At 40.4% G+C, this 22322-nt stretch overlaps 1 protein-coding gene across 4 annotated transcripts in view; it reads right to left on the bottom strand.

Annotated features, from left to right (window-relative positions):
* Nucleotides 1–22322, bottom strand: part of SLC25A13 (solute carrier family 25 member 13) — a 187487-nt gene that overhangs the window by 156433 nt on the left and 8732 nt on the right. The window contains exons 1-2 of one of the 4 annotated variants that reach the window (XM_053553991.1): nucleotides 9181–9269; nucleotides 5917–5970 (exon numbers count right to left, since the gene is read on the bottom strand). Coding sequence is in view for 2 of the 4 variants with exons in the window: in XM_053553989.1 (XP_053409964.1) it covers nucleotides 1724–1831 (108 nt within the window). In the remaining 2 variants the exon portion in view is untranslated. Of the gene's footprint in view, nucleotides 1–1723; nucleotides 2010–5916; nucleotides 5971–7985; nucleotides 8069–9180; nucleotides 9270–22322 lie in introns of those variants that run through there. The other 3 variants (XM_053553994.1, XM_053553990.1, XM_053553989.1) reach the window with 3 other exon arrangements.

Here is a 22322-nt window from a genome sequence, read left to right as displayed (position 1 = left end):
TTAGCTGAGCTGCTATCATATGGACATGTGCACTTCCATACTCCCACCCTAAAGATATACTGATACCACCTTTATGAAAGCCTGTCAGCCAGGAAGAATCAATAGCCTTGGTAGGTTGTAAACCCACTCTTTTTTTTTTTTTTTTTTTTGGCCAGGGCTGAGTTTGAACCTGCCACCTCCGGCATATGGGACCAGGGCCCTACTCCTTGAGCCACAGCCACTGATGTCACTTCCAAAAATTCATCCGAAGAAAATAATGCTAGCTATATGTAAAAATGTATGTACAAGAGTACTCATCACAGTGTTGTGAGGACAGCAAAGCAAAGGAGACAACTACATATTCGACAGCAGAATGATCAGGCACGTTACGGTACAACAGCCACACACAGGAATACCACACAGCAATAAAATACTGTGGAACCACAATTATAGGAGAAGGTGCTCATAACACATTTGGTGAAGAAAAAACTGGATACAAAACAGTATTTTTCCTGTTAAGGAAAACATATATATACATATATAAAGAGAGAAAGAATGAATTATGTATATATCTGTGTATGCTGTATCACAAATTACTTTCCTTTGTATATGTGCCTTTGAAATTTTCATTAATGTATATAAACTCATTTGTCATAAGAAAAATGATTTTTCAAGAAGGGAATTAGCTGTTTTCCCAAGTTTGTCTACAAAAATTTTTAAAGTGTAGGCCAGGCACGGTGGCTCACGCCTGTAATCCTAGCACTCTGGGAGGCTGAGGCAGGTGGATTGCCTGAGCTCTGGAGTTTGAGACTAGCCTGAGCAAGGGTGAAACCAGTCTCTACTAAGAATAGAAAAAGCAGCCAGGCATTGTGACAGCTGCCTGTAGTGACAGCCAGGCATTGTGACAGCTGCCAGCTACTCGGGGGCCTAAGGCAGGAGGATCACTTGGGCCCAAGAGTTTGAGGTTGCTGTCAGCTATGATGCCAGAGTACTCTAACCAAGACCACAGAATGAGACTTTGTCTCAAATAAAAGAAAAATAAAGTAAAATAAAACAAAATCTAAAAAAGAATGCCAAACTTCCAATTACCTTTCCAATTCTGTCACTCACACCCTGTGATACTCAGCAGACTTCATGGACAGAGCTATATGTAAATCAACATTTGAAGAATGAGCAAGAATCTTCACCTGGAGAGGCTGTCCTGTCCTAGCCCCATCTGCCCTCAGCCGTGGTCCTCTCCCCTCACACTTATCCCTGAGGCCCCTCAAGTTTTCTCTCCACAGAGCCTTCCCTGACCACTCCCCACAGTGGAGGCTCCCCCTTCCCCTTCTTGTGGCATTTGCAGACCCTTGACTATGCTGACTTAGTTTCTTTTTTAGTGGCACACCTGTAAATCTGGTCTCTACAGAAAACCTGAGCTCCTTCAGGGCACAGCCACTGCTCACTCTCCTATACCTCCCACTTGCCAGTCACATGGTGTTTTATTTAAACTGTAAGCAATCAATACGCATCAGTTTAAATTACATGAACCAACAGCAAAAGCATTAAGCAGGCAACACATGTCAACATTTAGGTTAGAAACAAAACTGACTACCTGGACTCCAACGTCCACATCTAGATAAAACATGACCAGCTGCTGACCACAGAATCCTGGATAGCTAAACCCAAACTCCTCCCCCTGGCACGTTGCATAGCAACTCTTGCTCTGGGCTAGCCCGAGTTATTAGCTATTCCCTTTACACACCTGGTACTCCGGCAGCTCTTTGCTTGGCACTTGCTGTTTTCCTTGCCTGAAAAGCTCTTCCTTTGGCCACAAACCTTCCTCTGCCTTCTCTGGTAAGCACCTCCTCATTTTCAGTCATGGCTCCAATGTCACAACCTCTCTGTAACTTAATGACCTTCTGTAGGAAGATGTGATTATCCCACATCATCTTCATGCTAATTAATGCTGTATAATACTTATCAACCATATCTTGGCTTTTGGGGTTTACACTTACACACAGTGAGAGATTCAAAAACAGGGCCACAATTTATATATCATTATGTGCCCAGCACCTAATAATATACCTAGCATAAGATAGGCACCTTCAAAAAAGACAAATAGTGGGATTGATTCTAACGCTTCACAAAACCACAAACAACAAAGGCAGAACTGGGTTAATTTTAGTCCTCTAGAGAAGCCCTCTTGCCTATCTGGCTCAGGCCCACCAGCTCTCTCTGATCTCCAGAGCTGGAAGTCCCCTGCTAGCAGCATCTCTGGTATGGAGGGCACAGGGAAGCCCCTCTCCACCTCCCAAGCTGTAGAAGAACCCTCTCTCTTCCTAGTTTAGCAGAAAGAAGGTTGGGATATTTCATTTGGAATTTTTTATTTATCATGAAGAAAATCAAGTCAGGAAAAAGTCACAGAAAATCAGCAGAGTAGACAAGTTTGCAGAATTACTGCTGAGCCTTACTTAACTGTTATAAAAAGCTCAGCCTGGCACAGCCCCCACAGCGCCTCAGCTCCCATTCTTCCCCTCACCACAACCCCGTCTGCGGTAGAAGGTAACTCTGAGATCCTGGCGTGCTAAGCCATGGTGGATTTGTGCTGCTACCACACCATTCAGGTCTAGTGAGGTCAAGAGAACCTCTGCCAGACCCACAATCTCTTCTACAACTGCCAGTCGCTGTGTTCTTCAGGTATACCCCACACACATCATCTCCTCATACTCCAAGTCATACAGAGAACTGTTCATGAAAAACCACATGGTCCCAGCCACACTAAGGGAGGAGAGCACTTCCTTGTGGGGTCCTAAAGTTTCCACTCCTTGTTTTCCAGGCCCACCAACACAGAAACCCTACAGGTGGCTCTCCAGAACTCTGCCTGGAATTCCAGCCTGCTCTGGGTCTACCTGACCAATCAGACTCGCCCCAGTGTTGACTGGCCTGCTCTCCAGTGGATGTACCAGCTGGCAAAGATGTGTTGTTCCAAACAGTAGGCTAGCCTCGGGGCTGCCATGTGGCCTCAAAAGGTGGACTTTCCCTTTAACTGGAGTCTTATCAATGGATCTCTCCAACAGACCAGTGAGTATCAAAGACGCAGGATCTAGGACTGGAGAACATAATTAATTGAAATAAGCCAAACATAGAAGGACAAATCTTGCATATTCTCACTCGATCTCATGGAGACCGAGAATAGAATGACGATTACCAGAGGCTGGGAAGGGTACTGGGGAGGAGGGTTAATGGGTGCAAAAATATAGTAAGAAAAGTTAGATAGAATAAACAGAATTTGACAGCACAACAAAGTGATTATAATCAACACCATGTTAGGGTATACTTTAAAATAACAGAATAGAATAGGAATTGTTCCTAATACAAAGAAATGATAAATGGCTAAGGTGATGGACTCCCTAATTACCCTTATTTGATTAATTCACTTCATATACCTGAAGCAAAACATCACACGCACCCTATGAAGACATACAACAATTATAAACCTACAGTAATTAAAAATAAAAAAATTAACCAGCCTGAGCAGGAAAAATTAGCCAGGTGTGGTGACACATGCCTGTACTCCCTGCTACTCAGAAGGCTAAGGTAGGAGGACTGTGGTGAGCTGTGATGATGACCCTGCACTCTAGTCCGGGGCCACAGAGTGAGACCTTGTCTCAATTAAAAAATAATAATTGAAAATAAAAAAGTAATGTGGCAACATCTACTGAGACACCTTCTAAGTTGTTCCCATTTCTTGTTAGAAGGATGCTGCAGCTCTTACTCGTTCAAAAGGCATAAGCAACAGTTCCCAAGTTCAAGAATGACAGTGACTTTTACCAGTTCACGTTAAACTCACATCCATGTCTCTAGGCCAGGCATCCTCAAACTTTTTAAACAGGGGGCCAATTCACTGTCCCCCAGACCGTTGGAGGACCAGACTATAGTTGTTTTTTAAAAAAAAAAAACAAAAAACTATGAACAAATTCCTATGCACACTGCACATATCGTATTTTGAAGTAAAAAACAAAACGGGAACAAATCCCACGGGCCGCAGTTTGAGGACGCCTGCTCTAGGCATTTTGGCAACCCACTCAGGTGATTTTCTGCAAGTAGTCTTTCAGGATAATATCAATAGAATTTTAAGTATCAACAGACTTGAAATAACATAGTAATAATTCCTATGGTTCCCTCACACACATCTCATCCCAACACACACGGCAAAACATGAGGTTAGGTAAGAAACAAATGCTTTTCTCTTTTCTGGATTTTCATCAGTCAGAATATTTTTCTACCTTAGAAATTTTATACTGTATTGTCCTTTCTGGGCTAAAAACAAATTTATATAGAATCCTACTTCTTTATGTATAATCCAAACCTCCTTAGAAACCAAATCTTTTTTCCTTCCCTTGAAAACTGTCTTTATTTTTAATCATTTAATCTCCTGTATTAAATTAATTTCAAGCATATGCAGAATCAACATCTAATGCATATCAGGGGTGGGGACACACTTTCACATAAGTTATCTCACTGAATCATTACAACTCTCATAACTTTTTATTATGAAAATGTTTATACATATACGAAGTAGAGAGAACTGTATAATAAACCCCACATTCTACTTCCTAACTTTATAAATTATCATCATACTTCCTACACATTTTCTCTTCCCCATCTAACACAGATGATTTAAAAGCACATCTCAGGTATCATAACCTCACCTATAAATGTGTTTATTTTTAAAACATAGACTCTTTATATTTCCAATAGTCATAACACCACTATTCAGGCTAAAAATCAATTAATAATAACTCCTTACCATCAAACATCCCTTGGGTGTTCAAAGTTCCTGATGTCTCAACTTTTTTAATGGTAATACATTTTTATGAGTACATTAAGGTTCACAGAATTAACAACATTTTAGAAAAAAGACACTCGGGATGTCAGGTCTCCCGTGGCACAGGCCACACTTGCCAGTCCCCAGCAGGAGCTTTCTGCAATCCCAACCAAAGACACAGCAGGTCTCAGGTAGTAGGTCGGTGCAGGGAATGCAGAGCACAGATGGAAACAAGAGGGTCACCCAGGGCATAAGATGGGCAAGGGAAGGACCTTCTGGGCCAGAGGATTGACTCCCATTGACTGGGGAAGGGTTTGGCCTGAGGAAAAGACAGAGAGGACAAGAAAAAAAAAATGTTTCTCATCTGACGCTTTGTTCCTCTTCTCATACAGCACAGCTTCCTTTGCGTAATATTCAGAAAAGGCCCATGTTATTTTTTATTACCTTTACAAAAGAGGCCTTTTCTGAGTACTTTAATTTCAGGTGAATAACGTAAAGGTGCTTCAGTGTTTGGGACCTGAAGTAGACTTTAATTCTATCACTCACTGCCCACTGTCACAAAATAGGTGGAAGCATAAAAAACCAAGGAAATGAACTTGTATAGCGTCTGTCATGCTCAGCTATCTGCTATGATTCACACTAAGGCCACCTCACAGGGCACATCATAATAAAATGATGGTGATGAGAACAAAGGCCTGCTTCTACCAAGAAGAGACCAGGATAGTCCCCTCTGGATGAATGGAGGATTACCGAGATGTTTACAAAGAGCTTTAAACGTCTTAAGAGAAAAAGCGTTATCATCAAACTGCACAGATCAGTCCTGGAAAGGTGAATGGGTTGCATGACTAAATCCTCCAGCAACTGCTTTTATTCACATATATGACACGGTGTGAGGCAAGATACTAATTAAAATATAAGCTATGTTGTTATCACAAACAATTGCTGACAAGTTTCCTATATATTTTTAAGAACAAATACAACTGCAAAGGACCTCCTTCTTAAGGCTTAAGACACTTAGGGGAAGTTTTAAAAATATAACAATGAAATAAAGAGCTGTTTGAAAGTAATCTTTAAAAGTTATAGAACACAAATCAAACAAGAAACAAAATAGATTCCTTTATACTGACCTTCAAAAATATTGTTCTAAGCTCAGCTGGATCTGCTCTCTTGGTTAAAACCACCTATAAGTAAACATAAAAATGTTTATATTATTAAAACAAAGCCAAGAAATCAAGCTAGCAGACTGAAGGAAAATACACCCAGATTAGAAATCAGTGGATTTCATTTTTTGTACTTAAAGCATCACATTGCCCCAGTGTGTACACTACTCCCCAGATTTTAAATTAGACTCTTCATGTAGCTTCTAGAATGATAAACTTCTGCGCAAAAAACCAGTAGCTAAAGGTCTTAGTATCTAGTGTTGAATGTATATCATTTTTTAAAAAGAAGAAGGAACAAAAGTTGAAACAGGTTTGTAAACACCTGGCATTTTTTAACTACACCCCAAGATAACCCATGCCCTTTTAGAGGCGAATATTAAATATTAACAGAACTTGTTTGTTAACTATTCAAGAAAACATATTTCTTAAAGAAGCCAGTGAACTAGGCAAATCAGATTAACAAACAGAAGAGAATTACTTCCCACAGTTCCACTGTGAGAAGGCGTGGATACCTAGCTACTCAGGCAGGCTAAGGACTTCTCCTCTCCCCAGCTTTTAATTTAACAAATCAGAAGTCTCCATCGCTGTGACTATTATTCTCTACATTCTAGAAATCCAAAGGGCTGTGGTTACCTTCCACAACCGAAATTAGACAGATTAGCTCAGACTAGGTGTTGTGCTTAATTCCCCAGGTCACAAAGTCCAAAAACATCACTGGGGGAAAAGGCAAGACAGACTTGAACATGGCTGCCCTAGGCCAACACAAAAGAGCCCTTGTGTGGAATCAAACAGTGGGCTTATTCAGCGACCCATCACCCAATCCTGCTGGCAAAAACCGTCATGAGACTGAAATCTCACCAAGCACAGCGTCACCCCACGACACAGCCAAGAAGGGGTTCCTGGAACCACCCCAACACTGGAGCCATGTCGTTATCCACAGGGAGATTTATGCAAATTGTTCTAAATCCCTTCTGTGTGTTTGCAAAGGCTCTTCTGAGATCTTTCGACAATGGGTTCTCTGTCTCTAACTATGGAACTGCCCTAGCTCCCAAGCCCTCCACTGTCAGGGACGACTTTGTTGACTAAGCATGGGAACGGGAGAGGTAGTCTTTCTGAAATCAGTTGGCTGGTCACCTTGCTTCCCACAGCAAGTCTGATAACTGTTCATTTCAGTTACAGAGGTATAACCACCAATCCTACTTTTATTCATAAGAATTCATAACTTTAAAATCCTGAAGTAGAGTTTTTTGCTGTTCAATAAAGGAGAGGAAAACAGACAGGGAAGCAACCCCAGGTTAATGACAGTGCTGACATCAGAGTTTCAGGACACAGAGGACTCCCTCCTTTCAGGTCCCTGTTCTGAGAAAGGAAGGTAAGGACAAACAGCATTAGAGAAGATGGGACAAAAAGATCCCCATCCTTCCCGTCCTCCACGGCAAGGTTCCCGCATCTGCATCTTGTGACAGTGCCAAAGTCACAGTTTTTATAAAGCATATGGGCACCCTAAGGTCTTCGTTGGTTTTCCTTTTAAAAGCAAAACAAATTTCCCACAAAATGAACTGTTCTTGCTCTGCGTGAATACCACGTCCTTTAAAATCTAATTAATTCACCATGCCATGCACTTCTTCAGGCCTCCCCTGGACAGTACTAGAGTGAAATTCCCCTGCCCTGAATGCCCAGCAGATTTCTGCCTACGGAACCTGAAGTGAACATACACCATCCCCATCAGAACCACACTTCAGGGAGAACAAAAACAAAAACAGAGTTTGTAACTCACTCGGGGTTTAGGGCACAAGAGAGCACAACTCAAAAAAAAATCCATGGGAACCCAACACGTAGTAAGTCACGTCAGCCAGCAGGCATCTTAGAACACTGTCGTGTTCAAAGCAAAACGGCTGTTTCGCGGGATTCTCACGGTGGATCTGAGAGGGAGATAGGACAGTTATAACTGCCCCCATTTTATAGGTGAGGAAACAAGGCCCAGAAAGGGTCAATTATTTCCCCTGAAAGTCAGATTAAGTGCCAACCATGCTTACATTTCTAAGTGTTTTCTGAGCTGAGCTGAGATTCCAAATCTCCCTGTGTCCTCCTGTGGTACGCTTCCCGCTGAGACACACTGCCGGCAGCTTCAGAGTGACCGTAACTTACATTAGCAGGGGATGTAATACAGTCACATCTTGTTTAATGACAGGGACATATTCTGAGAAATGTGTCATGAGGCAATTTCACTGTTGTGCAACCATCCTGGAATACACGTACACAAACTTAGATGGGATACCCATCGCTCCTCGGCTATACTGAATATTGTGTGAACTGTGACACCACAGCAAATATTTTTTGTATCTAACCATAGAAAAGGTACAGTAAAAATATGGATAAAAAAGATTAAAATTGGTACATCTGCATAAGGCAACTTGATTACAATTTTATGGGACCACCATCATACACGTGGTCCTTTGCTGACCAAAATGTGGTAGGTACATGACTGTATAGTACACGCCTAGAAATCAAGACTCTCCCAATGTCTCCTAACACCAGTTTGCAGCATCTTTCCAGTGCTGTGATTAAGAACATGGCCTTAGTGTCAGACCACTCTCGAATGGCAAGAAGACCTAACCTCTGAACTCACTGGCCATATGACCTGGTGGCCCTGACTTCTCAGCCTCTTTTTCCTCATGTATAAAACAGGACGTCCTTGATAGCTGGAAGGGTAATAGGAGGTAATTACATGAAGTGTTTAGCCCAATGAGGTTAAAAAGCTCAATAAATGGTATGTATTACCATTTATATTATTTACCCAAAGGTATTTATATTCTACTGTCCTTATTCCTTAAAAATACCTAAGTGATGAATAACCTGGTTCATAACTTAGAGGGGAGAAATCAGAAAGAGAAGGAAGGAAATTCATAGATCTTCAAAAACACCAAACCACTCAACTAATATTGTGGCCATCCTAATGAGCCCCACTTCTTGGAAACAGACCCAAACTTCCAGGTATAGTAAATGGTTAATGACCACTATGGGATTTCTGTGAGGTCCAGTGACATCTGTATTAGGTCCTGGGCACATTCTCTTTAAGCATAGACAACTATGGTTCAATGGGGGACGGATTCAGAAAAATGATCGCCAGTCTCCTGGGCCTCATCTCTGCACCAATTCCATCTGCTCCTCACCGGTCACATGCTGCGTGGCACCTGAAGTTTCCACTTCTAGTTCTATCTCCATTCTTACCTTCTTGTTTAGGTGTCGTCTGCACTGAAGGAACACTTACACGACTTCACTGAAGACGACGCTACCATGAGCAGTACCAGTGTTCTGAAGGGTGTTGAGATGCATCCTACCTGGTGGTAAAACCAGTATCAGGGAAGTCGTATGAGCTGGGAAGAGGGAGCCACAGAAATGCTGCCCTCCTAGGTCACTTCAGAACAGCTGTTCAGCATGCACGGTCTGCATCACAGAGTTATTAGACTTAGTTCCTTCTTGGGCTTTGGAAGATTCATCAAACTTTAGATTATTTCCAGAAGGCCAATTTTCCCTGTTACATATACTTTTTTCTCATAGTGACAGAATATAAATATTTATAGCTACTGTTCTTACGATCTAATCGCCTGATTTTCTTTATCATTATTCTTCCAAATTTGCATTTGTAAGAATAGATTCCAACATTAAAACAGAAGTTTTACATCAAGAGATTTAAATTAATAACTGGTTTTCAAACACGTGTATAAGGAGTACATAAATCACTAAAGAGGGAAAGAGTCCTTTACAGATGACTATGAAATATTATTTGCTACTTCAATCATCAATAAAGAATGTCGTGGTCAATCTGATAACATTTTACACCAATTTGAAATTTCAGAGAAAAGAAAGGGGGGCAGTGTTAGAGCAGAAAAAAATCCTAAGCATTAATATTTCTTCCATAAACTGGGAAAAGTCTTCCATTATTTAACTTCAGTTTGGAAATTTCAGGTCAATGCAATGAATCTCCAGTCTATAGAACTGAATATGCAAAACTTTTTGACAAGATAAACACTGGCAATATGACTGTGTGAATCAAGGGCATGTACCAAACATACTAGCTCCATGTCTAGGGGGGAAAAAACACAGTAACACAACTTTAATAACTGGTGTTTTTAAAAGGGGTGGGTGAACCCGAAAGATTATCTTTGAGGACAAATACATTAACTCTCAATCTAATATGAGTTAGCACAGCCAAAGATAGGGGGCAACAAGGAAAGATATTCCTACGTGAGGGGAGATTTTTTAAAACTTGGCTTTCATTTGTACCCTCAATGAATCTTCAATGATAAAACAAACAAAAAAAAAAACCTTGGCTTTTATATACTGGAATCCAACCACAGATGCAGGCTTATTACTTTAACAAATCATGGTAGTACAGAATTGCATACTCAAAATAGTTGTTAGATCTAACATAGGCTGCTGGGGAAGAATAGAAGAAAACCCACATAGGCTCAGCTCCTGTAGCTCAGTGAGTAGGGCACCAGCCACATATGCCAAGGCTGGTGGGTTTGAGCCTGGCCTGGGCCTCCTACAATAATGACAACCATAACCAAAAAATAGCCAGGAGTTGTGGCAGGTACCTGTAGTCCCAGCTACTTGGGAGGCTGAGGCAAAAGAATCACTTAAGCCCAGGAGTTTGAGGTTGCTGTGAGCTGTGACACTACAGCACTCTACAGAGGGTGACATAGTGAGACTCTGTCTCAAAAAAAAAAGAAAAAGAAAACGCACATAAAATAAGAAATACTAATTGGACGCATAAAATGCAAAGAACTGCAAAGCTCTCTTCTCACACAGGGAAGCTCTAGAGAAGTGAGACCATGATCTCCTTAGGACATCTTATTCCTCAAATCATCCCCAACTCTGACAAAGATCAGGAAATTACACCTGGGAAATTTTAAAGGTGTACATTACCATGCCCTATCCCCAACCTACAGGATCAGGAGTTCCAGGGATGGGAACCAGCAATCTATGGCTTAACAAAACCTTCAGGTAAGCCTAATTAGGTTTAAAGTTTACACACCACAGCTTGGATAATGTCCAACTCTAACATGATGATTAGGACTTAGGTTCTCAGCTCCAGCTGTCCAGTCAAGTCATTTAAGGGTCTTTTATGTTTTATAAAAGCCAAAGCCCTACCAAAGAGCTCTCCCAAAAGATTACAAGGTGAAGGTGGGTTGAAACCCTGGGTTAGAACCCAAGGTCCCAACCTTGGCTGCTACATCACCATCTGTATAGCACAACCTTTTCTTAGCAGTATTTCCCCAGTCACCCACCCATGCCATAAAAATCTGAAATCCAAGACAAGCAGAGGCTTATACTCAAAATCTTACCCTTAAAGAGTATTTATTTACCTTAGATATGAAGTAAAAACTGGAAGAGGGAACTCAGTCAAAGCAGTATTATTCCTAGGTGTGCATGTGCATGTAAGCATGCAGTGACAAGCAGACAAAGGAGGCAGAGAGCAATGTTCCTACATAGCTTTTGTATCTGAGAAAATGAACGCAGTAAGTCAACTCAGATCCCAATAAAAGGCACTCTTGGCTGTGACTTAACAACTTAGATGCCGAGGTCCACACCTCTTCTCCTCTATCTTCCCATATTGCAGAGACTTGAAGCCTAAAACTGTATTTTCCAGACTCTCTTGCAGCTATATGGCCTACATGCCATCAATTGGATGACAATGGGTGAGATTGGAAAGCACAAGTTTGAAAGATAGGGGCCACTTCTGCTGTCTCTGCCAGTAGGTACCATAGTTGGAAGTGTGTGGTTTTCTTGCAGCAACTTCTGGCCCTCCCATGTCAGTAGCAGCATGGTTCTGAAATATTCCTCATTTAGCAGGCATGTTCTAACCACACAAGAGGTCACTGCTTCCTTGGTGTCCTGCTCTGCTGTGAAGCTCTGGAAGTCACTCGTAAGAGCTCAACCTCAAGTCTGTCTCTTCACCTTCCCAACAAATTCTGTAAGCCATGTAATACCCTGTAATAAATCTCTCTCTGCTTAAACCAGATAGAGTGGATTTTGTTCTCTGCAAGTGAACCTTAACTGATACAATCAGTAATTGCAAAAGAAAGTTTGAAATTCCCTAAAACTACACAGCTACCATACACAAGACAAAGAAAGAAAAAGGTGTCTCATCAAATTTTTTAAAAATAAGTTTTATTGAAACCCCTGAGTCACACATGCCTCATCCTCCGGTTTTCCTAAGTTCTAATAAATGAAGTGGAGTCATTATGAAAAAAGCTACTGAAATATAAATTAGTATACACAAAAGATGCCTTGATAAATGTTCTTCAAACCACAACATTTCTAAGTAATCCAACCCTCAAAAGTTCGTATCACTCAACAGTTGACTTATAAAGCACCAGACACCACAAATGTTAACCTGCTGGGTAATTACACAGTGAGTCATTTCAGGAGTCCTAGAGATGATTATCAGAAGGATTCAGTAGGCTGTGATGTATGTTAGATTTAACTCTGCCCTGCTGTAGACAACATAAATAACTATAAAGTCATTATCATTAAAATGCTGATATTAAGAAACAGAGCATAACAGTTAAAAAATGAATAGTAGTATTTTAGTTGGGTTCTATCACTAAAAAGCTTGAAATACACCAGTTTTAGATTTTACTATTGTTATTTATTTATTTATTTTGAGACACAATCTCACTCTGTCACCCTGAGTAGAATGCCATGGCCTCATCATAGCGCACAGCAACCTCAATCTCTTAAATCCTATTGCCTCAGCCTCTCGAGTGGCTAGGATTACAGGTGACTGCCACACAATGCGGCTAGTTGTTCTATTTGTGGTAGAGCTGGGGTCTCGCTCTTGCTCAGGCTGGTCTCCAACACCTGAGCTCAACCGATCTTCCTGCCTCAGCCTCCCAAAAGCTAAAGCTAAAGCTAACAATCCAACAAATGTTCACAAGAGTAAAAAATTGACAAGAGACAGTATGAATCTTTTCTGAAATAGACATCTTTCTGTTTGTATTTTAACTCCTTACAGAGACGGTAGAAGATGTTTGCTCACGCTAACAGAAGTAAACGTCAGTAGCTTTGGGGGAAACGCTTGGGTAAGAGCTGAGCTGCCTGCATGGTGATCTTGGGCAAGTCAGCTAACATCTCTGAGTTTTAGTTTCTTCATCCATAAAATCAGTAAAGTGGTAATAGAGTCTATCTTATTTTTCTTAAGAGTATCCAAAAATCAAATAGAAGAAAAAGTACCCTGTGAATCTTAAAGGTAACTAATGTTAGTAGTAATTATTATGAGTTGTTCTTAAAAAAAAAGGAAGCAAGCTGAGAATAAGGGAATGTGATATTTCTAATCTCAAATATGCAAGAAAGGCCAGGTCATCTAACACATGTACTGAACTTAGAAAAAAGCAGCAAAATAGAAAGGGCTAAGGAGGAAAAGCATCATAATGCTTGCTATTGGATGATCACAGTCTCACCAGGAAGGCTGGAGAGTCAGCTTGATGCTGAAACTCCATCAACCATGCCCAAATCCACCACAAGGCAGACTTGTGAGAGATCCACCCAGATGCCACCACCAGTGGGCTGCCTGGGTCAGCTGAAATGGAAACTTCACCCGCAACCTGCTTCCTCATACTATCCTCTTCCCAGTCCAAGTTTGACCTGTGAGCACTTGATTGGTAGAGCCTGTATGTCATGAGAATGGAAGGGAAGCTGGAAATGGAGGCAAGCCGCCTAATGTGGGATTTTCTCCAAGACAGAAAAGACAGAGAAGAGCAGCTGGACCAGTAAGAAGACCCTGATTAGGAATTCAGTCACTAGGCACATATCTGCCTAATTGCTCTTTCTTCTCTTCTTTACCCTTGAAGTGGGTAAAATTCTTCCTTTACAGCTGAGAAAATAGCAAGCCAAACACAGGTTGATCTTCCCCAAGTTCCACGTCTTTCCACGGGGTCACAGCTCAGATTCCCTTAGACCAGTGTTTTTCAACCTTTTTTTGTCTCATGCACACTTAGACCTATAAATTTCCACGGCACACTTAAATTATATTGATTTTTAAAAAAGAATAAAAAAAGTAACATTGTGCTTTGAATGTCTTTTAAAAATAATTTGATTGATGATTTTTAAAAATTTTCGTGGCACATCTAAGATCTCATGGCACACCAGTGTGCCGCGGCATACCCGCTGACAATCACCGCCTTGGAGCAAGGGTTCTCAACCTTGGCCCTACTGACATTTTGTGTTGGATCATTTTTCTGTTTTATGGAGCTGCTTGGTGAGCTGTTGGATATTTACCAGCATTCCTGGCCTATACACAGTAGATGCCACTAGCAACAATCCCCACCCCCTACAAGCTCTGACTACCAAAAAACTATCTCCAGATATGGCTAAATACCCCATAGGGAGCAAAACTACCCACATCCAACTAACAGCTACTCCCCAAATGGTGATTCTCTACTTGCTGATCCGTGCAACACAATCGCCTATAGGAAGGATGCCATGTACCAGGTCCAGTGCCAGGCACTGAGGACACAGCCCCAGCAAACCAGAGACCCTGCCCCAAGGTGGGAATGCCAGCCTTATCAACAAGTGGTTGGTACAAAGTGTTATGATGACATATGCTGTCACAGATAGAGTGACAGCAACACTAAGACCCTAATTCTGCTGTAGGTAGGGGCCACAGAGGTGAGGTCTTCGGAGATGGGTCATTTATCATTACCTATATTCGTAACAATGACTAGCTAAATTTCACTGGGCCCTTAACCCTGGCATGATGCTGAAGGCTTTATGACTGATTTCATTTAAATACTGTATCACTAAAACTTTTTAAGGGCAAGAGTAATTAATACCCCGGATTTTCAGATGACAAGCTGGGGTATCTAACAGAGTCTTAAATGAGTTCTAATAAACCACAGAGGCAGAAATGACCTCAAGCCCAGGTTGTTCGGACACTAATTATAATACTTAGAAGATATGCTCAGAGTTTGACAAGGAGAGGGGGACTTTAATGCTATCTTTATGAATTGTGCCCCTGGACAACATTGTAACTGAAAGCAACCTAAAATAAAGTATTTCTGATTTGTCATTATGATTCATAAATGCCCAAGGTTCAGTAGAAGGCAGACCTGCCTAATGCACAATATTATTCTCTTGTATTACATGCTGAACTCAGTCTCAACTTTTTTTAAACATCAAGGTTACAGTATAATTAGGAACCAGCTGCAATTGCAATTACTGCTCCCAATATAATTTGTTACATATTAGCAAGTGTCAAATTACTACTGCTTTTTAAATGAATAAAAACTGATTGTGCTGTTCTGAAGACAGGAATGTATATTCCTGATGGGGAACAAAGGAATATGAAAAGTATATGACATATTTATAAAGTGCTGAAAGGCTCTACTTAGGAAATCACAAGTTGCTGAAGCCCAGATAATGCAGTAAAAAGTTAAAATGGCTTCTGAGAGAGAATAGCTAACTTAATAAATACAGAGGAAGAGAGAGCCAAAAATGAAAAGACAATAAAGGAGTTGCTTCCACTAAATAATACCTTACCTGTTCAAAATTCTGCTGTGCATCAACCTCATCTAACTGAAGCATAGTCAAAAACCCAGAAGGAGGCAAAAAGGAAAAAGCATAGGTGCCCTCTGTACAGTCAGGTGCCTCATCCCATAGCCTACACAGCGTTTCACCCGAGAACCTTCCTAGAACCCCCTTACAGCCCAGACACTTTGGACATGCCCCCAAGCAACTCCTGTTATTCCAAACTCACAGCTAACAGTTCCATAAAGTTTACTACGTCTCCAGCCCAGTTCTAAGCTTTGCAAACTTTCATACACTGACCCACCCAACAGCCCCAGAAGTAGGTACAACCATGCCCCCTTTAACAGATGAAGAAACCGAGGTCCACAGAGGTTGTGCAGCTTGCCACACAACAATAATAGTAAGTGGAAGAGCATAATTTGAACACAAATCCATGATTTCAACCCTTATGTTGTACTGCCTTTTAGAGAAAAAGAGAACAGAAGATTAAGAGGGTAAAATGATCCAGAGGTGAAAAGAAAATTAAAATACTTCAACCGATTATAAAGCACAGGTCTGGGCAGCGCCTGTGGCTCAAAGGAGTAGGGCACCAGCCCCATATACCGGAGGTGGCGCGTTCAAACCCGCCCTGCCAAAAACTACAAAAAATAAAAATGAAAAAAAAGGGCCTTATTTACATGACAATTTAAAAAACTATTTAAGAAATTAAAAGACAAGAGGAAAAGCCGGACATGAGTGGCTCCCACTTGTAATCCTAACACTCTGGGAGGCCAAGGCAGGGAGATTCTTTGAGCTCAGGAGTTCAAGATCAACGTGAGTAAGAGCAAGATCCCATCTCTACTAAAAAATTTAAAATAACAAGATTCACCAGGCGTTGTGGTAGGTGCCCGTAGTCCCCAGCTACTCGGAAGGGTGAGGTAGGAAGACTACTTGAGTCCAGGAGTTTGAGGTTGCTGTAAGCTCGGCTGACACTCTAGTCTGGACAGCAGAAGTGTTACTGTCTCAAAATAAATAAATAGACAAGAAGAGGAGGTGTAAAATGTATACAGAAAGAATACATATCTGAAGATATTGAAGAATTAATCTTTTTTCTTTAGGTGTGATAATGATATTTTGAGAGATACAAACTAAAATATTTACAATTACAATGATATGATAGCTGGGGTTTGCTTTGAAAAAAACTGGAGGGAAGAGAAGCCAGAGGGTGTAGCCATAAAGTGGTGATGCTTACTGGCTAGATAAGGAGAGGAGGATTCATTATCCTATTCCAGTTTTGCACATTTCCCTAGTGCAGTGATTTTCAACTGGTGTGCCATGACAGGATCTTAGGTGTGCTGCAAAAAGTTTTAAAGATCATTAATTAAATTATTGTCAAAAGACATTCAAAGCACAGTAAGTATATACTTTCTTTACTCTTTGTTTTTGATCAACATAATTTAAGTGTGCCCTGAGATTAAAAAAAAGTTGAAAAACACTGCCCTAGGGGGGACATTTAACTGTTAAAAACGCTGCTGTAATTCAAGCACTTAGTCAAATGCCTTTTTCACTAAGATTTTCTAGATTATCCAACCAGATTTCCTTCATAAAACATTTGCTATTTGAACCTATTTTATGAGCCGCGCAATCGGACATCTAAATTCTGTCTCTACTTGCTAACCAGCAACATGACCTCTTGTTTTCTCATCTGTTGAGACAGTGAGAGAGAGAGAGAGATAGGAATGAATGAAAAACAGCACAACCTGGGTCCTCCCTCATTTCCCGGTTACTTGCACACTTTTCGTATTCAGCTGAGTCCATATTGGATACCTGAGCCCTGGGGGGAAGGATCTCTTGACTTTCTGAACTAATCAGATTTCTTCAGAAGACTGGGAATGAGCAGGTTCCAGGAGGCTCCAGCAGCAGGTCACTCTGGTAGATGATGTGGTACCAGTGGAGGGTCATGAACTCCCGGAGTTGAACAATAACAAAAAGTAAACTGGGTCCCTACTTTTCATCTTATCCCAAAATCACTCTAGATGGATCAATTGGAGTTAATCGTTAAAGATAGAAGAGAGAAAATTTCTTAAAGTACTATAAAAATGTAATATAAAGTGGGGAAGCTGGTTACAATTCATCAGCTATAAAGAAAAAGAGTGATAAATATTTAAAAGAAATAAAATTTTTAACAGTTTACGTTTTTAATTAACATGTTGCTTATAGAAATTATATAAAATAAATCTAAGAAAAAAATAAAATTGGAAAAATGTCATAGTGTATTATGCAGATGTACCTGAGTCAGTTGTCCGGGACTCAGACTAGATCTAGCATTTATCGGTATGTTACTTAATCTTTTTCATTCTTGTCTTTGTGAAAAAAATTTGGAATAGTATCTGAAATGCTATTTCCCTTAAACCTTTTCATAGCTTGCTTCTTTTTTTTTTTTTTTGATAGTACAACTATATATTCATTTATTAAAATTTGACCAGGTTAAAAAAAAATTATTATTGAAGGACACACAGTTAAATATCATATGAAACAGAAGACTAGCCAAGATAAAGACTTTTTACACAGAAAAAAACAAAAACAAAAACAAAATACTTCAGACCCCAAAATCTTCTGACCCCCTAACTTCCCTTATCTGTAGAGATCAGTTTATTTGCCTACTTCTCTTCCCAGCTCAGATCTTATAGCAGTAAATGTTAACTGACTGGAACTGAATAATCCTTAAGCATTTGTAATAATAATCTGGAGGCCTAGAAAGATAATGAATCATCATTATATTACTAACAGTAAATTTTACACAAAACAAGAAAAGCCAGTTAACACAAAATCCTCTTCATTAGATGTTCTGGCTTCCTGGGACTGTGTCACGTGCCTGCGATCTATTTAACAAAATAATACTAGGTCCTGGACGTTCATTGATCACTTACTTTTTTTTAAAAGTGAACACGGGCCAGGCATAGAGGCTTACACCTGTAATCCTTGCACTTTGTGAGGCTGAAGTAGGACAATCATTTGAGGGGTTTTAGACGAGCCTAAGGAACAATGAAACCCCATCACTGCAAAAAATGGAAAGATTAGCTGGGCATCTTGGCATGCGCTACTTGGGAGGCTGAGGCAGGAGGATCTCTTGAACCCAGGAGTTCCAGGTTGCTGTGAGCTATGATTGCAACACTACACTCCAGCCTGGGCCACAGCAACCCTGTCTCAAAAAAAAGCGAATATGAACCAGTTAAACGCCAAGCAACTGAGAAAAAAATAACTGACAGAACAAAAGGGCGATATTATTCATTTAAAAGTGCTCTCAGAACAAATCGATGTGAAAATGAAAAGGCAAATAACCCAACAGAAAATTGGGCAAAGGTTAAGACCAGCCTTGTCTCCAGTGGACACCACACATGGGCTAACTGAAATCTCCATGAACTACCATAAAAAAGGCTTCTGGCACTAAGCTTTTACTTCTGAACTGAGATGGGAGACAATGAAAAGAAGGTGGAACTCAGAGGCAACATCACCCAGCAATACCAGGAACATGTGAATGCTCGAAAGCAGATGAAAGCCCTGGCAAGTGGGCACAGCAAAGTCAAAGAAGAGACCCTGACACCACCAGTCTTGCTCCTCAGGCCACCCGATGACCCAGTGCACCACTGAGACTCTCTAGTCTGAAAGGGAGACACCGTTTGGACCTCCCGGGAACTTTGCCCTCTCATGCGGCCAGCCTTCTGAGGTGGACTTTCCACAGTCACAGGGATCCTTCTACCTTGGGACGGCCCGATCCCTGCCAAGGTCTGTTTTGCAGTGGTGACTCTATTGTGCACTCACTTGGAGATTACCCAGGAACAAATCCTCACGTATTTCCAAACTCTTATCATTTATTTGTTCTTTAGGGGGAAGGGAGGGATTGAGCAAATGGTTTACTAGAAAAAGAAAAATGTTTCCAATAAACCACACACATGCAGCATAAAATCTCCTCCCTTTTACTTTGCTGTGGATTGGCACATCAAATAAATGAACAATTCAAGGCTATGCAACAGTTACTCTCAAGGTTATCTGTCTAGAGAGGGTCTTTGTGCTCAGGAGTTTTAAATCAAATAGGAAACAGAAAATAGAAGAGGCAACAAGGATTATGCTTGAAAGAGCCTCAACATCATTACTTCACCCAAGATAATTTAAAAATGATTGAGTATCTGTAATGGATTGAGTTGTAGCCTCCTTCCTCCTCCCCAATTCACATGTTGAAGTCCACACCCTAGTACCTCAGAACACTGACTATATATGAAGAAAGGGTCTTTAAAGAGGTTATTAAATTGAAATAAGGGGGCTGGACACAGTGGTTCACATGGTAATCCTAGCACTCTGGAAGTTGAGGCAGGAAGATTGTTCAAGCTCAGGATTTCAAGACCAGCCTGAGCAAGAGTGAGACCCAGCCGCTACCTAAAAAACAGAAAATTAGTCACGTATACTGGTGCACAGTTCTAGTCCCAGCCACTCAGTGGGCTGAGGCAGGAGGATCGCTTAAGCCCAGGAATCTGAGGTTGTAGTGAGCTATTATGATGCTGTTGCACTCCACCTAAAGAGCAAGAGGGAGGAAAGAAAGAAAGAGAGAGAAAGAGAGAGAGAGAGAAGGAGGGAGAGAGGGAAGGAAGGAAAGGAAGGAAAAGAAGGAAAGGAAAGAAAGGAAGAAAGAAAGAAAATTGAAATAAGATCATTAAGGGAACCCTAATCCAGTAAGTTAAGACACAGATACTGAGGGAACCACATGAAGACACACGAGACAGCCAGCCATCTACATGCCAAACAGGGAGGCCTCAAGAAGAAATTAACCGAAGGTCCCCAGCCGAGACCTTGACCTCTGCTAGCCTTCAGAATTATGGGGAAAAAATTTCTGTATTTAAGCCACCCAGTCTGTGGTACTTCATTATGCCACCTCTTGCAAACTAACAGTATCATTTAATATACAGTCTATATTTGAGGTGCTCTAACTGGGCCAATTCTTTTCATTCTTTATTTATTTTGGATTCCTGAACTTAAGCACAGCATTTGGTTGTCAGGTCTCTTTGGGAGTCTCCTTTATTCTAGCCCTTCATTCATAATATTGACATTTTGGAAGTCAGGCCAGAGGTATTATAGAATGTTCTACTTTCTGGATTTGTCTGATTGTTTCCTCATGATTAGATTCAGATTAATCATTTTTGGCAAGAACCCTCCAGAGGTCATGTTGTACACATCCTATTGCATAATATCAGTAGGTACGTAATGCTAATTTATCTCATTTATTGATAATCACTTGATTGAAGCAGATATCTTCATTATAAAGATTACTTTTTTCTCTTTGCAAGTAATTTACAAGGAGATACTCTGAGACAAAGAAAATTCCAACAATTTTTTACCAAAGGATTTTAACATCCATTGACAATCCGTGCCTGAATCAATTATTACTTGCAGGTTGCAAAATGATTGATTTTTTTTTTCCTTTTTCTATTTCTGGTATACCTTCAATAAAGCTTTACCTCTCTCCCCTCCATCTTACTTTGACTCCTTTGTGGAAACAATAATTATCACTCATTATGTACTGGTGCACTTTAATTCAACATGTTACAATCCAGCTCAAATTGATTTAATTTTTTTGCGGCAAAATGCACATACCATCATTTTAATCATTTATGTTTATAATTCAGTAGTATTAAATATATTCACAGTGTATAACCATCACCACTACCCATTTTATCATCCCAAATGCAAACTTTGTAACTATTAATCAATATCCAATTGATTTATAAGAGTCATTTTTTTTGTCAGAAATGATACATACACATGTATGCAACATACACATGTATAATATATAGTATAAATGTGAAGTACAAAAATCACTCGGCACCAGAAAAAACTGTTAATATTCAAACTTAGCCAGCACTAAAATAAACCACTATGCAAAAAGCTGGTTGACCCAGACAACATCTGAACCCACTGACCAAACAGCATCACAGAAACTATCAAAAATTACATGCCTCCTAATGTGAACACTCAGTACAAAGTATCCATGTATCCACTAACCTGATGTGCGCGCCCAACACCACTTAGGAAGTATTCTGGCCAAAAACAAAAAATAAGACCCTAACTTGATCAAGCTTCTAGATCAAACTATAACTTGCGGGAAATATTGAGGACAGAGAAACACCACAAGGATGCAATCTGCAAAGTCCTAATTGTTGGAAACTGCAGGAAAGATGACTCAATTCCCTCATCAAATGAGCTACAGGAAAATAAAAACAAAAAAAAGAGGGCAGGAGAAGCTATAGATTAACAAGATTTAAAAGACATCTAAACCGAATGCCATGTGTACACTTTGTCTTAATCCTGAATAGAACAAATCAACTGTAAAATCTGTAAACTTATCTTAAGATAAGGGTTTTAACATCCCCCAGGGTCTTCAAGAAATAGAGAAACAGAAGGAAGACCTCTTCTGAAAAATGAAGAGAACTTAAAAGAAATCTGACCACCAAAACAGAGAAAAGTCAAAAAACATTCCTTTTTCCAGCTGTGGTCTAAGTTAAATAAACTAATAAACAATCAAATGGGCTTTTCTTGCTACACTGTTGCCATATAGCTTTATGGCAAAGAATTTAAACAGGGGTTTCCTTCACAAACTGTTGTGAAGGATTAGAACGAGTGTGAGGTAACACTGCAAAGTATTAATTTAAAAGTATTAAAAATATAGCCAAGGCCACGCACCTATAATCCCAACACTCTGGAAGGCCAAAGCAGGAGAATCACTTGAGGCCAGGAGTTTGAGACCAGCCTGGGCACCACAGTGAGACCTGGTGCCTACAGAAAATTTTAAAAACTAGCTTGGCATGGTA

Source organism: Nycticebus coucang, chromosome 11, assembly GCF_027406575.1.
Source record: "Nycticebus coucang isolate mNycCou1 chromosome 11, mNycCou1.pri, whole genome shotgun sequence".
NCBI classification, from domain to species: domain Eukaryota; kingdom Metazoa; phylum Chordata; class Mammalia; order Primates; family Lorisidae; genus Nycticebus; species Nycticebus coucang.
Note: the sequence above shows the minus strand (reverse complement) of the source record. Positions and strands in the feature narration are given on the sequence as shown.